Genomic DNA, 16492 nt, shown 5'->3' on the forward strand with positions numbered 1-16492 from the left:
CCTCTACCACCCCACAGTCTCCGCTAAGCGGGAGAGGTGTAAAATTCAGAGCAGCAGAGCTTCTATTGGGGTCAACACTCAAAAAAGTGCCGTTTCCAGACACAGAATGGACACTGGACAAAGAGGCCTCCGCGAGGCAACTATCTGGACACACCCACGCGTTCAGGGAGATGTCCTGTACCACACCCGAGTCTCCGCTAAGCGGGAGAGGTGTAAAATTCACAGCAGCAGAGCTTCTAATGGGGTCAATGCAAAAAAATGTACCGTTTCCGGACCCAGACTGGACACTGGACAAAAGACGGCTCCGCGAGGCAACTATCTGGACATACCCACGCGTCCGGGGAGATGTCCTCTACCACCCCACAGTCTCCGCTAAGCGGGAGAGGTGTAAAATTCAGAGCAGCAGACCTTCTATTGGGGTCAACACTCAAAAAAGTGCCGTTTCCAGACCCAGAATGGACACTGGACAAAGAGGCCTCCGCGAGGCAACTATCTGGACATACCCACGCGTCCGGGGAGATGTCCTCTACCACCCCACAGTCTCCGCTAAGCGGGAGAGGACTGAGAAGCTACTTTAATAGTTTAGTAGTCACAGATTTGATAAATAAAGCTTTGGAAAATAAACAAGTGTACAGACCACAGCTACTAGTATCAGTTTGTGTTATGAAATGAGGGCAACTGTCATAACTCTCATATCTAAATGTGATAGCCATACCTCTACCATGAATTGCAAAATACTGTAAGGCTAAGTATTTTTGCAGTGGACCAAATACATTAACCAGTTCTTGTTCAGGACTGAATCCATTAGAACAACATCCAAGCCCTTACCAAAAAGCAGTTTATAAAAGTGTACTAAGTATACTTAAGGTAAAAGGTGCTTGCTTTAAAGGTATTCAACTAATGTATTTTCACACACACATTGGCTTCTTTGGTTTTTGGCTTTCTAGTCTAGTCCCGTTCATATTTGTTTGAATTTTACACCTCTCCCGCTTAGCGGAGACTGGGGTGTGGTACAGGACATCTCCCTGAACGCGTGGGTGTGTCCAGATAGTTGCCTCGCGGAGGCCTCTTTGTCCAGTGTCCATTCTGTGTCTGGAAACGGCACTTTTTTGAGTGTTGACCCCAATAGAAGCTCTGCTGCTCTGAATTTTACACCTCTCCCGCTTAGCGGAGACTGTGGGGTGGTAGAGGACATCTCCCCGGACGCGTGGGTATGTCCAGATAGTTGCCTCGCGGAGCCGTCTTTTGTCCAGTGTCCAGTCTGGGTCCGGAAACGGTATTTTTTTTTGCATTGACCCCAGTAGAAGCTCTGCTGCTCTGAATTTTACACCTCTCCCGCTTAGCGGAGACTGTGGGGTGGTAGAGGACATCTCCCCGGACGCGTGGGTATGTCCAGATAGTTGCCTCGCGGAGCCGTCTTTTGTCCAGTGTCCAGTCTGGGTCCGGAAACGGTAATTTTTTTTGCATTGACCCCATTAGAAGCTCTGCTGCTGTGAATTTTACACCTCTCCCGCTTAGCGGAGACTGGGGTGTGGTACAGGACATCTCCCTGAACGCGTGGGTGTGTCCAGATAGTTGCCTCGCGGAGGCCTCTTTGTCCAGTGTCCATTCTGTGTCTGGAAACGGCACTTTTTTGAGTGTTGACCCCAATAGAAGCTCTGCTGCTCTGAATTTTACACCTCTCCCGCTTAGCGGAGACTGTGGGGTGGTAGAGGACATCTCCCCGGACGCGTGGGTATGTCCAGATAGTTGCCTCGCGGAGCCGTCTTTTGTCCAGTGTCCAGTCTGGGTCCGGAAACGGTATTTTTTTTTGCATTGACCCCAGTAGAAGCTCTGCTGCTCTGAATTTTACACCTCTCCCGCTTAGCGGAGACTGTGGGGTGGTAGAGGACATCTCCCCGGACGCGTGGGTATGTCCAGATAGTTGCCTCGCGGAGCCGTCTTTTGTCCAGTGTCCAGTCTGGGTCCGGAAACGGTAATTTTTTTTGCATTGACCCCATTAGAAGCTCTGCTGCTGTGAATTTTACACCTCTCCCGCTTAGCGGAGACTGGGGTGTGGTACAGGACATCTCCCTGAACGCGTGGGTATGTCCAGATAGTTGCCTCGCGGAGGCCTCTTTGTCCAGTGTCCATTCTGGGTCTGGAAACGGCACTTTTTTGAGTATTGACCCCAATAGAAGGTCTGCTGCTCTGAATTTTACACCTCTCCCGCTTAGCGGAGACTGGGGTGTGGTAGAGGACATCTCCCCGGACGCGTGGGTATGTCCAGATAGTTGCCTCGCGGAGGCCTCTTTGTCCAGTGTCCATTCTGGGTCTGGAAACGGCACTTTTTTGAGTGTTGACCCCAATAGAAGGTCTGCTGCTCTGAATTTTACACCTCTCCCGCTTAGCGGAGACTGTGGGGTGGTAGAGGACATCTCCCCGGACGCGTGGGTATGTCCAGATAGTTGCCTCGCGGAGGCCTCTTTGTCCAGTGTCCAGTCTGGGTCCGGAAACGGTAATTTTTTTTGCATTGACCCCAGTAGAAGCTCTGCTGCTCTGATTTTTACACCTCTCCCGCTTAGCGGAGACTGTGGGGTGGTAGAGGACATCTCCCCGGACGCGTGGGTATGTCCAGATAGTTGCCTCGCGGAGGCCTCTTTGTCCAGTGTCCATTCTGTGTCTGGAAACGGCACTTTTTTGAGTGTTGACCCCAATAGAAGCTCTGCTGCTCTGAATTTTACACCTCTCCCGCTTAGCGGAGACTGTGGGGTGGTAGAGGACATCTCCCCGGACGCGTGGGTATGTCCAGATAGTTGCCTCGCGGAGCCGTCTTTTGTCCAGTGTCCACTTTATAAAGTCCATGCACTCCAGTGAATAGCATTTATCCATTTAGATAACTTTTTTATGTTATTTAATTACTTATTTTTACACAGAAACATAATGTGTGTCTTTACAATAACTGTAATGTAATAATAATACTAATAATGTAATGTAAAAATTATTTAATTAACGAATTAAATAACCTTATTTTATTCTGAAAGCAACCGGATGTCTTAAATCTGCTAGCTCTCAGACCGGAAGTTCTAAAACTGCTCATAAGACGGAGCCTAATGCTAATGCCTGGCTTTGGCTCCGCCTCTTCGGTGCACTACCGCCCCCAACAGGACGAGCCAGGAAGGAACCTCTGTTCATGCAGGGACTGGTGTCTATTCAGTTGTTGCAGATCCGGTCTACAACGGATACGTAACTTGTCTCCATCATAGACTGTTAAATGACCCGATACAGCAGGCGGGCTTTAGACCGGGTATGAGTGCTGAATAGTAAATAAAGGCTTTTCATCTACTACCGTAATATACATTTATGAAAGGCATAAATTAGTATATTTATGTTTTTTTTTTTAAGATGAAAAAAACCGAAACTGGTCTGACTCTGAAACATAGATAATCTCCTCATGACCTTTGCTAAACTGTTAATAAATTATTCAATCAATCAATGAGAACTGAAACTTATCTTTTCAAATGAATGCACTTTTCATTTATATCACGTATCATTCTATCTGCCAGCAGTTTATTTATTATTAATGAGTGTGTTGTTTAACCATCTGTCAGTTGTTTATTCGCTGCTTTACTTCTTACTAGTTATTGTACTGATGTCAACCTGTCGTCTAAATTCTAAAGATGCATTACAAAATATTATCATTATTATTCATTCATTATTATTATATTATATTATTATTATTCATATCATTATATAACTTCGTTTCTTATAGCCTACATTAAATCAAATGTAATGTAGTCTGCTTAATATAAGAGTATAAGAGGGCATATAGTATGCCTGAAATACTGAACAGACTTTTGGCAGCATTCATCAAGTGTCTTGTCTACTATACTACTATGCTCTCATGTTAAATAAACGTGTCATTGTCCATCTTATCTAGTTAAATATGGCCTGTCATAAAAGCACAGTGAGACATGAGCACGGTGCAGGCTCTCTACTTGCTGTTCCCATCGTTTACTTTATAGGCTACATCATCCTTCTGTTGCCATGCAGACTTTTCACTTTTATCTCTTTGTAACTTTTCATCTGTCTCTGGACCCCATAATAATGGTTAATGCAGTTACCTGCAATGCAGGTAAGAACTTTATTTTACTTTTTATTTATGATTTAATCACATGAAACCTAGTAACGCTATTCAGGGATTATAATGTGTCCAAAGATTCTGAGCTGAGCTTGTAGATTCTTTTGTTATTTATGGATTTGGTGTTGAGGGGAAATTGCGTTGGAGCATATAGCTTCTATCCCTGGGGGATGTGGTTAATGGCATAACTTGCAAATTTTAAATTTAGAGTCAGACGTATGTGAAACATCATCATTTCAGTTGAATCTGCACTGTGTTGACATTGTCATAGCTATGCTGGACGCTATAGGCCTAATTATAATCTTAGTTTGTTCTCCAAAAAAAGAAAAAAGAAGAGGATATAAGTGAAAATTAAAAATAAACAAAAAAAGAGATGTAAGCCTATCTTGTTTGGTTGGTCTCCTTAGCCTTGAAGCAACAATAGCAGCAACATGATTGATTGATTGATTGATTGAATATTAACAGTTCACAAAAAGCCATAGGTCATAAAAGGTCACAGTACATTAAGATGCTTGTAGGTTCTGTGTGCTACTGTACATGGGTATACATTTGATATTCAAAGTGGCATAGGCCTATGTGCCAATGTGTATGGTGTGTGTTTAAGTTCCAGGTTCTACATGGCTGATGATAGGTTTCTGTATTCTGTGTTCAAAAATAAAAACTAATAATGAAAATTAAAAAAATATATTAACTAGATTTGTGGTAGATTGTGTACTGAACATTCACAGTGTTTCTAATTCTAGGTTGGAGTACCGGTACCCAGAATCTGGACATAGGACATTGGTGAGATATCTGCTGTTGTTGCACTGTTGTTTTTCTTGTATGATAGAATTGAAAAGCAAATGTAGCCTATGTCAGCAGCATCCCATTTAATAAAGCTCATGGGACATGTTCAATCTGATCATTATAAGTGATCATCAAATTCATCACCATTCTTAATCTGTCTGATATTGTCCCCTGTAACTTACTTCTGTACATGTACAGGCCACATCGTGAAATCCGTCCACCAGAGGGTGACATTCTTCCAACCCGATGGAATTCTGGTGATGCTGTTTGTACCCCTGATCCAGTGGAAAGCAACAGGTCCTGTTGTTGTGTATTTGTGTAATCTAGTTTCCCAACACAATTAATAATTATATCCAAATTACATGAAAATTAAAGTAGCTGCTTGCTCAGTGTCAATTTATTTAAATGTGAGTCCAAAATAATTCTCATTCATCATTCATGCCCAAATCATGACAAATTATAATTCTGACTCATTTCAGTGGCAATACTTTTCTGTGCAAATCATACCATTTATGTGTTGAGTCTGTTGACTGACTTTGCAACATACATTCAACAAAAAAAATAGCGAATCTACAAGCTCGCAATGAGTGAGCTTGTAGCTTTGTAGGTCAGCAATTTCTGGAGCACATCTCACGATAATTAAGTCAGGCTTAAAGGTAGGGTATTAAAATTATATTTTTGTTAAAATATGTGTAAAATAGCTTTATATTCTCATAGAAGTAGTTGCTTAGAGTGTTTGTTCAGTAGCAGGAGTCTCCCTGTCTCTCCAGCTAGTGAACAGGAGGGGGAAAAAATCAATTGCCCTGCCTTTATCTCATTTCAGTGTCAGCGCATTTCTGTGCTAAATCATGCAATTTATTCATTCTAAATCCTTCACAATTTTATAGATTCAACCATCTTGACAGATCATCTAAGGGAAGCATTGCGTCCTCCAATCAAAATGTGACGCTGTGTGAGGTTCCACCTACACATGACCATCATTACATAGTGATCATGGAGAATGACAGTGTGGTGATCGAGGCGGCCATGTCCCTCTTTGAAAGGCATCCTGGTTTATCAACTTTACTAACATACCACAAGGGGGCACTGCATGTTCTCACTGGGGCCATCTCCCATCCAAATAGACATAGGCACATCTCATTGGTTGGTCATGGAAGCAGTGGCGCCGATGGAACGTGTAAGCTAGGCGGTTACGTACCGGAGGACCTCGCCACGGCCGTGTTGGCCATAAAGAGTGAATATGGGCGTCTAGACTCTGTGAGGCTCATCGGTTGCGATCTAGGAAAAGAGATCAGTTTTGCGATGCACCTGCTACAGACCCTCAGATCATTCGACGTGCACACGAGGCTGCACCTGTACAGTTCAACGATCTCTGTCAGGAGTGACGGTGACATCCTGACAAAGGATGACGTCGTCTGGAAGTACAATGACAGCTGCAGTCGAGTCACTGCGGAACTTAGTAGACGGGGCAACCTGTTAACAATGGTGGGACCCTGTCGTAGAGGACAAGCGGTTCTGGGATACCAAGGAAAAACATTGTACTATAATGAATTGGAATGGCCGACACACCCTCAGATGTTTGTACCTGCTGAACTGCGCAAAAAGTATAAATCCATGGACTGTCTGGAGGGGCTCACCTGGAGCTTGTTCTTTGAGCAGAGTGAACACAGACGAGCTCCTGAATATGCTCCAGAAGATCACCAGAAACAGCCCATTTGGCTCTTAGAGCCACAGGAGAGAGTAACGTTCAAACATCTCACTAACATTCAAGATCTACTTGTGGAGATCCGGTACAACGCGAGAGAGGAAAGTGATTCTGACCTGTACTACGTTTTGAACGACAGCATTTATAAGGTGCAAAAGAAAACCTTCTCTGTCTTTCTGGCCGGGAAGTTCATGAGCCCCGATGATGCGGTTGAGCATTTCCTTGACAACTTCCAAGACCAGAAGAACCTGACCTCCCTCGCCGACCTGAGACAGGGCCTGAAGGCATCGAAGTTCAACGACTTCTGTCGGCAGACGTTCCAGCTGCGGCAATGCACTTATAACTGTGAACGCTGGGGTCACTACTTCATGGCGGCGGTGTTTACAGCATCCGTGCGCAACTTCCGCACCTTCTCCCTCTTCCTCATGAGCGTCATTGCATGCGAAGTGGGCCGCTCCAGAGGCAAGGATAGCTCCATCTGCTCAGCCTTCATGGGAGACGACCATCCCATGATGGCGAAAGACCCCTGGCCCCAACGCGACAGACGAGGATTCTACGGATGCACGGTGGACAGTGCAGAGGAGGTGCAATCAGACAAAGTGGCCTGGTTGGATCAAATAGTGGCCAAGGAAGACGCCCTCTACGCCAAGTCCAAGACAGTGATGGGTGACATTGACCATGACCTGCAGACAGAGCTGGACATAGAGCTGGACATCTTCGGTAGGGTCAAGGTCATGAATAAGTACGTGTTCTCTTCTTATCTTGAGTACTTTCGAGGTACAGTTGAGGGGAAGAGGCTTAAACGAGGGTGCACCTTCTCCCTTGGTCAGTCTTACACATACTACTAGTACGTACTGTACTCCAGACTGGCCTCTTCTTGAGTCCTGTCTCAAGACCACATGTTGATTGTTTTGGTCTTGATTTTGTCTGCAATTTGACTCTTAACTATACTTTGGGCCAGAAGGACTCTGGGATCTCCAAATGTGTGAGCTTTAATATGAGGGCACAATTTTAGTTTCCATTCATTCTCAGATTGAATCAGAAGATGAATTATTATTATGATGATAATTACTTGACTAATTACTTAACTACTGTCTTGATTACCGGTAACTGCTTAATTGCTGGAATAACTGATGCACCATTTATCTTATGAGCTTTGCATTTCATATTTATTATTTCACATTTATGGGACAGTCTAAGTTAAGTGCAAGCTTCATGTTCTTTCTATAGATGATTTCAGTTGTTGACCATCTGCTTACACATATGTCATGACACCTAGGCTAGGGTCTCAGCAGGCCTTCCAGGATGAACCTGGCCAAAATAACTGCCTGTCCCTCAGCCTTTGTGCATGTACCATATTCTGACTCAATGTAAGGATGGTGTTCAGTTGGGCTGGCCACCACGGTGGTCAGCCAGGCTCCTACTTGTCCTCTGCTGTATTCTGTACTCTGCAAATAAAACCGACCTCCGAGAACATCTCTCTGCCTGCCTGCGCCACTTCATCTGTCTGCTGCTTCAGAACTTCCCCGTATTTTGAGTCTTTATGCGTTGGAGAGAACGCACTCTCCTGGTTAAAATATACCTCACAGTCACAATGAACATAACATAATTAATCTTTTTCATTATGTTTACGGTTTAAATCCTTGCAACTGATAAAATTATGGTTTTCACCAACACACTGTGGGCTAGTAGAATGATATGCCTGAAATAGGGACCACAGGTTGAAAGTGGTTGAACTGGTATATGGTCTGTTCTGGTTTATCCTCGGAAACCGCCATAGAGTATAAAGAAGGATAGAGACTGAACTGGTGCCCAAAATGCGGAAGTGCAAACGTTAAAGCCCAGCTGCACGGGGTTTCCTCGTCATACTTCCACGGGTCCGCCTGCAGTCCCTCCTCTTACCACTAGGGCCCAGTGCTTCAACGTTGGAGAGGCTCACTGGCCCCTTGGAAACCGCAGGCGGTTTGTTTTACTTCTGGTTTAACTCCCAAGCAGGCAAGCACACTATGCAAATCACTGACATGACAGTCATGACTAGAAGAATGAAAATGCGCTCCCACTGATAAGTGCAGTTTGATAACAGACCGCAAAACATTTGCATGGTAAAGGTTCACAAAGTAGGCTACTGTTTCTTATGATATACAGTTTTTACAATTACTGTCGTTTAAGGATAAATCATAGACCACCAAACTGAATTCGGAAAAACACATTTCTATTATTTATTGCGTTTGCATAGGCCAGAATACAGATAATTATAAAATATAAATATAGTAACTGCAGGGGGGGGGCACTGGCAAAAATAATGATGATGAAGCAATCTAATGCAGATACTAGTATAGTTACTGTCCCAAACGTTTTACAAGTCTGTGACATGTTTTAGGAATTTTCAGGATTTTTTTTATAAAATGTAAATAAAAAATACTGTAAACTGCATATAATAGCGTTAATGTAGCTACCATACAATAAGACAAATTGGAGCTGCAATCCATAACTCATAACTAACACATTTAGCTGCTCTTCTATAACATCCTGTGGTGAGGAAGGACACCTACTGGTTGACAAGTGGTATTGCATTAAGTTCAACCTGCAATTCATCTTCTGCCCAAACAGGCTTACCCTTATAGCTCAACTGGCATTTGGACATTCGTGTTCGCTTGGGGGACCCGCGTTAGAACGTTAAGGATTGCAGCATTACCTGTTAAATCATATTAAATCCAAACAGATATTTAAGCAAATTGATCTCATTTAAGCACTTGAACCATCTATACTTAATAAAAATGGACCGGGATCGCAACTGTACTTGTATTCTCGTGCAAAGCATTGTAAGCTTGTAGATCTGCTTTGTTTGGCGAACTAATAATTAGACCTACAGTACTTGATGCCACTAGGACATTTTGTTTTTCAGCTTCACCCAGCTGAATGCTGCCCAAGTGGTCAGACTTGAGCGCAGGGGGGGGGGGTGAAGAGTCTTGTTCAGAGACACCACTGCACATTGCTGCGGCGGGGAATCAAACCGGAGACCTCCTGCTTCCCAGGTTCTCTACCCATTTAGCTATGGCTGCCCTCTAACGCTGGGGTTCAAGTGGTTAAATGTGTTTGTCAGTACACCGAAGGATTAGCGCACTCTCAAAGTGCATCGTAGTGTGTTTTGGAATAGTTGTGGAGTTGGCCTCGTCTGTGCTCGACGGTGTGGTGTTCCTCACATCATTATGCAGGTGCATTTGGAAACCTTCTCCGCACTAAGCAGACCGTGCTGGCCGATGGCTAGAGACTGGATCAAATCCCAGAAATGCTTGAAGGAGATTCCCTCGCCATCAGACACGCCCATCTTCTGAAGGATATCTGTCAGGCCTTGCTCCGAGCCGGCACCCTATAGGAACAATCAGAGAGAAAACATAAACAACTTAAACCCTGATTTATACTTTCTCATATATGATTATGATGAAATGCGAGAATAGTAGATCAACAAGTATACAAGTCGCAATTTGGCGATTTGTGAGTTTGTAGATTATGGAAAAGCCTTAGGGACACCAGGTTGGAAGTGGTTAATACCACCTCAAATTGAACTGACCAATAAGCATCGACCGTAGTAATATTCTTGTATTGATTGCATCATGAATGCAAAATTATTGAAAAACTTCAAATGGAATCATGGAAACGGTGTAGCTCCAATGTGGATAGACACTGCTTGCTTCTAGTATTGCCAACTCCTTCCTAAAACAAACATAGTCAAAACCAAATGATTGATATTTTAAAGAACAGCATGTTATTTTAACCAAATTCCATCTGTGCCAGAAGTTCCAGAACATACAAATCTGTCTTTCTTTAATGTCATTTAATCCAGTAATTAAATAATAATTATATATATTAATATATATTAAATTTTTTACTCAAATGTGTTAGACAGCCTACACACGGATCCGACGTGCACGCACACTTATTACTCCTTTTTCTGCTCAAAATGAGCCAAAATCCACGGAAGGTTATTATTCGCTGTTCTTACATCACAGTATGTCGTCTGCAGGGCTTAGAGGTGGTCTCCCAACTAACATTTAGACCCTGGTCTTTTTTATTTCCCTTTCTTTTCTTTATACGGTATAATTTATAAAATGAATAAGTCCCAGATTGCACCTTTAACGTGAGTTTGTCAGAATGTTAACCAGCAGTGACATGTGGAAAACTGCTCAAACAGGCCCATTTCACACAAGGGTGTGGTTGTGTTTATGCATGCAGAGAGAGAGAGAGAGAGAGAGAGAGAGAGAGAGAGAGAGAGAGAGAGAGAGAGAGAGAGAGAGAGAGAGAGAGAGTCATTCATGCAGTCTGGTGGGTCTGTGCATGTTTCTGGCGGTGTATCCTTTTTGTTTGGGTGGGGTGAGGAGTCGACGCTAGTATGGGGAAGGTACAAAGATTCAAGGAACGTGTCTTGGCTCTGTGATCAGTGACAAATAATAATAATAATATATAGGCTTTTATAATTAATATTTTGATAATCGGCGCCTTGATACTGTCATACACTGTGTGTAATATGCCATTTCTTTCCCTAATGGGTTTCTGTGCCATAGCCTGCGTGGCGATTCTGCATTCATTTTATTTATATGTTCAAGACGGATTTCTATTACTAGGCCTAATAAATATGCTGTATCACAGTATCGGCGCCTTATCCTAGTTAATTGCCTGTGTCAGTTTGTTCATATAACTTGCGTGTGGAGAGCACCTGCTATTATATATATAAATTCCCGCAGCCCGGGTGACAGCCATTGCATTCAAAATGTACCGTACTACTTCATGTCTATGCAAAGTAACATCGTTCCCAGTTTCATCTCCATCTCATGAGGAGATAAAGCCTGGAAAAAACTGCTGCTGAAAATGTATAACCAGAAATACAGGAAGTACATGTTGTCCCGCCTTACTGGAACTTCCTGTATTCCTGTACTTTTGGATAGACTCCTTTAAGCAATAGTTCTTGCCCAGGCTAATACTAACGGCTTGAGAACTAGCAAAATTTTGAAAAATGAGCTTTGTCATCTGCGCCATATGTATTGCAAGAATTGCAATAATAATATGTGGCAGCTATTAGCAGAGATGGCCTTATGTTTCACCCACTTCAATTGAAATGGGTCCAGCCCGCTGGGGGCATCCGGCTGACATACAACAATGGAATTGTTCAGAGGCAGTGTACTGAGTCAGAATAATCAGATTCAGTCATGACCAATGTGGCTGTACTCTATTTGGCAAGGCAAGTCAACTTTGACGGAGGTTTCAGAATGTGGAAGTGACTCTATTAAAACTTTATTATACTTAGCTGCACTCGTTGTGAGCTGGTAGATCAGCAATTTTCTGTGTGCACCGTGGCACGAGATGGAAATGCACTTGAGAACGCACAGCGCCATTGACAGCACTTACCAGGAAATATGAATGTTGCCATGAAGAGGTAAATTGCCTTAGTCTGTTATCTTGCTTTTCATGGCCATAATTCCACCATCAATTTGTTTGTTTTTTGTTTTTCCTGACTGGCATTAGCTAGTCACAGACAATTATCTGTCACAATTTGTTGAGCATCATACTGTATATTATATCGTATCTGTCAGGTGGACATATGTCCAAAACTGTTATTTTCAGGATATACAGTATTTAAAAAAACACACCCGTGTGAAGTGAGGGGCGCTCTTGTCATCGTACATCAATTGTCAATGGCATTTAATGTTTCTGTTGCCACAAAAATCATATTTGGTGGACAAATTGTAAAAAGCAAATAGTGTGGGGACAAGATTTAGGTCATATTTGGCAGACATTTGACATAATTTCTCCTTTCATTGTCAATGGCAAATATTGACAAAAGCTGTATATAGGAGGGGCTAGAGACTCTAAAGAAATCACACTTTTGTGAACTTAGGTGAGCCTTTCATCACAATGATGACGTCTGATGATGTCTACAACATGACTTCACGGACAAACGGACAGACAGACACACAAAGCTGTGCTGTGCTACTTTTGTGTGACGTTGTAGTTGCAGTATGAGTAGGGCGTTAATTTATAAACAAAACACAACTTAAAATATGGAGATAAGAGGTTTCTGTCCGACAGCAACGATATACATGTTAAGTACACTACCTTTGTCAGGTTGGGCAGCTGAGAGGACAGAAGCCCTTTGAACTCATCCGTCTTCAGCGTGGGACTGTTGTCACCGGCAGCCGAATGGAACTGTGTGACCAATGTTTTGATGGCGTTCTCCAGCTCAGAGCACTGTGGGATTGGAGCAGGGGAGAGAGGGGTTATGCTCACATTTTAGTCATTTAGACAGCACTCTAATTCACAGTGACCACCAACTACATCACAATCATTTCAGCAGCTTCTTCATTTTAACCACTTTATCCCAGGTGTTTAAGATTTGGGCTCGTCATAATATACCGAAATTAATCATTTAAAAGAAGAAAGAAAAAGAAAAGTGTTGTGAGCTTGTAGACTGGTAATTGAAAAAAGAAGAAAAATGTTGTGGTCAACTGGTTATGTGTAGACACTGAGTAGACAGAGGGACAAGTAAGACCCTGAATCTCCTCTTTGTATTTTGGTACCTTACTTCTAATCACTGTATGTTAGTACCCATTTACTCCCTCTTATTTCATATTTTGTTATTCTTGAAATTTAGATCGTACATATATCTCTCGGTATTTGTCCTGTGTCTCATACTGCGGTGCTGCTATGACAACTGAATTTCCCTCGTGGAATCAATAGATCTATCCATCTGTTAAGGAATTGTACATTAAGAGAGAATCGTTAATGAACCGGAATCATTCAAATCCAAAAGGATTTAATTGGTATCCTTTTCCTGTGCGTCCTGCTCGAGCACAAAACCCTGAGAGTGTCAAGTGGACCCATAGAGGATGACCTGAAAGTGTCCATTCCTTACAGTTAAACAGACCTTTGTACCAGTCACCTCACATTGTGTTTTCATTATGTCCCAGTGAGCAGCATTTCTTTGCTCTCGAGTCACATCCGTTTTGGCTTAAAGCACATAGTTTGAATGTTTCCACATATCTGCAACCTGGGCTCCGATGTTCAAGTCATGGTTGACTCACATCTTGGCTAACCGATTCACCCACATTTTAAAAACAAATTCAAGGTGTTTCTCTAATCTCAGGAACAATACCAGATAGGCAGGTTGAAAGGTAAATCACTTTATGTTCTTTCAACAAAAGTTCTTTACTCAAAACTCAAGAGCATTCACATTCAGTGCAAAACTCATTCAATGAGTCACATTGCGATGAGTTGTGAGCTTATAGATCGGCTATTGGTGAAGATATTTAGTGTAACACATGGATGGGAATAAAGTCACCTGATGGTTAAAAGAACCACAGACCTGCAGTTTTCTCTGTTGGGAGTTTGTTCCAGATATGTGTTGCATACCAAACAATGCTAACCCTAAAACCTAACCTATGTTGAAGTGTATTATTAGCAAATAGGCTTCACATAAATCCTACTTTGTAGTACAAAAACAAAACACCAGCTCTGATATAGATCATTGGTAAAGTTACAGATTTGCACAGGGCCCACTTTGTTCCATCTCCTCCGTTCCACTTTGCAAAAGTGTCCAGTTCCCTTGCATTTGTCCAGGGTCATGCCAAATGATTGCTAGCTAATCTTCACCATAATCACATGTTCAAGTAGCCTAGATAATGTACAAGAATGTCGAGATTTTCGGCCTACAGGCTGCATAGATAGTTGAGGAATTGTGGACCGTCCAAATGACAGGAGTCAGGACCACGTCAGACCAAAATGTATAACAATAGACGTGTTCAGATTGGGTTCCACTGAGACAAATTGAAACACCTTGAAAGTTGAAACTAAAACGGTTGAGTCACAAGCCAATACCCTGGCCTACAGATAGCCTACTGTATGTCTACAGTTATATGTCACCTGTGTGAGCGTCACAGGACTTGATCCCCGTGTCCCTCCCCCCTCCCTCATGACAGTCTGTCCCACAGACTGTGGGACAGACTGTCATGAGGGAGGGGGGAGGGACAGACTCCCACTCCCAGCAGTGACACAACAACTCAAGTTACTCAACACAAGTTACAGTCTCTCACTCTCACGTCTTGTCATAAAAGTGTCCTCTGTCTAGTTGGATAATGTCATTCTCCTCCTGCTTAGCGTCCCTTATTTGTCTAAAATAAAATTATGACCCGTCTACTGTAGCCTACTATGTAGGTCCCGACCTAGCCCCATATGTGTCCTTTCCCTACGCTCAGAGGGAACATACTGGGGCTATATAGGTCCTTGTCTGGATTACTGTGTCACTCAGTGTACCTATATGCGTTGTGAAAAAAATAAGTTTGAAGAGAATCTGCCATAAATAACGTTGCACAAGTTCCTCTCGCGGTGAAAACCACGCGTAAAAATGAAAAGATTGAGGGGGGAAAAGAAAGAAAATAAGAGGGAAAGGTTAGAAATGACTGTAGTGTATTCTGTAACACTCATAACGCCCACGTCTACACATTCTATAAGCGTGATCTTTACAGTAAATAATTGGGAATAGGATTATATATATATATATTTTTAAGATTATAGTGCAAAATTGCGCTCACCTGTGCCATGTTGCTGATGCGTTTTGCCGTTACAAATGGATCAATCCTTCTTTCTCCAACGTTTGTTAAACAGTAACTCTTTCTCTCCTCGGCCCTACCATAGTTTTGTGACTCACACACTGGTCTGGCAAGAATCCCAAAAATCCTCCCTCTAAAGTTTTGTGCTCCGCCGTACCACGGTGTCGTTTGCAAAAAAGAACAGATCTGCATGCTAACAACGCCTCATTTCGCGGTGTGTGATAGCTTGTAGATCTGTTCTTTTGGGAGCGTTCCATGGGAAAGCTGCAAGAAATCCACTCTGCATGTCCGACCTCCACATCTGGGAAGCATTTTAACACAAATGCTTGGAACTCCTTTATTTTACACAATAACTCTCTGTAAGTTTATAGGACGCTCTCATTATACTGTAGTAGACGTTAAACCCCTCCTGTGCCGATGATGACGAACATTAATATAAAAATAAAAAAACAGGCAGGAGTGGCTGTAATAAAACAATGTGAAGCTTACACAATTGGGCAAAGTGCACGAAGGAAAAACAAGACCACACGTCACGGAAGTTTATTTTGTTAGTTTCACATTAGGCCTACTATCAGGGCAGACAGACAGACAGACTGACTGTGACTGAATTAGAATATACAATATTAGAATATTGTGTAGAAGTTCATTTTCTTCCGTGTGCATAAAGTGAAGTATTTAAAACTTTTTTGTTTTTTTCTCGATGATTATGGCGTACAGCTCATGAAAATCCTATCTCAACAAATTATAATATTTTACGAGACCACTAAAAAAATGATTTTTTTAAACGAGAAATGTCGACCATCTGAAAAGTATATTAATGTATGTCTGGGCTACTTTTGAACAAATTATTTAATCAATGGTGCGTGGCATGGACTAGGCGAGCTAGCTGTTGAGGTGTTTGTTTGATAACAGCCAAAAAATAATTTGTATTGCCGAGTCTCATGTCTCACATCTTCCTCTTGACAATACAACCTAGATTCTCTGTGGGGTTCAGGTCAGGCCAGTTGGCTGGTCAGTTAAGCACAGCAATACCATGGTCAGTACACCAATTACTAGTAGTTTTGGCTCTGTGTGGGCATGGGCAGGTGCCAAGTGCTGCCTGAAAAGGATCAGCATCAACATAAAGCTTGTCAATGTACGGATGTACACAGTGCTGTAAAATATCACAATATATGGTTGTGTTGAGACTCAGAACACAGTGATGATTTTGGCTGGTTATCTGCTGGTGTTGATCAACTGACAGGGAAAACGTAACAATGGTTTCAATATATAGCCATCTTT

General features: G+C 42.5%; 2 protein-coding genes across 2 annotated transcripts; one reads left to right on the forward strand and one right to left on the reverse strand.

The window, feature by feature from the left end:
• Positions 1-4034: 4034 nt before the first annotated feature.
• On the forward strand, positions 4035-7459 carry LOC308331742 (uncharacterized protein; the record flags this gene model as incomplete). Its single annotated transcript, XM_080787232.1, has 4 exons — positions 4035-4114; positions 4864-4903; positions 5105-5203; positions 5812-7459. The coding sequence occupies exons 1-4, from the start codon at positions 4087-4089 to the stop codon at positions 7457-7459; spliced, it is 1815 nt and encodes a 604-aa protein (XP_080643358.1). The 5' UTR covers positions 4035-4086.
• Positions 7460-8806: 1347 nt separating this feature from the next.
• Positions 8807-15346, reverse strand: s100v2 (S100 calcium binding protein V2). Its single transcript, XM_080787478.1, has 3 exons — positions 15194-15346; positions 12723-12854; positions 8807-9981 (listed from the first exon to the last, which is right to left on the reverse strand). Exons 1-3 carry the CDS (start codon positions 15200-15202, stop codon positions 9811-9813), a joined length of 312 nt encoding a protein of 103 aa, XP_080643604.1. The 5' UTR covers positions 15203-15346; the 3' UTR covers positions 8807-9810.
• Positions 15347-16492: the final 1146 nt, after the last annotated feature.

This window comes from Protomyctophum bolini, assembly GCF_963924005.1.
Source record: "Protomyctophum bolini genome assembly, chromosome: 17".
Lineage (NCBI taxonomy): Eukaryota > Metazoa > Chordata > Actinopteri > Myctophiformes > Myctophidae > Protomyctophum > Protomyctophum bolini.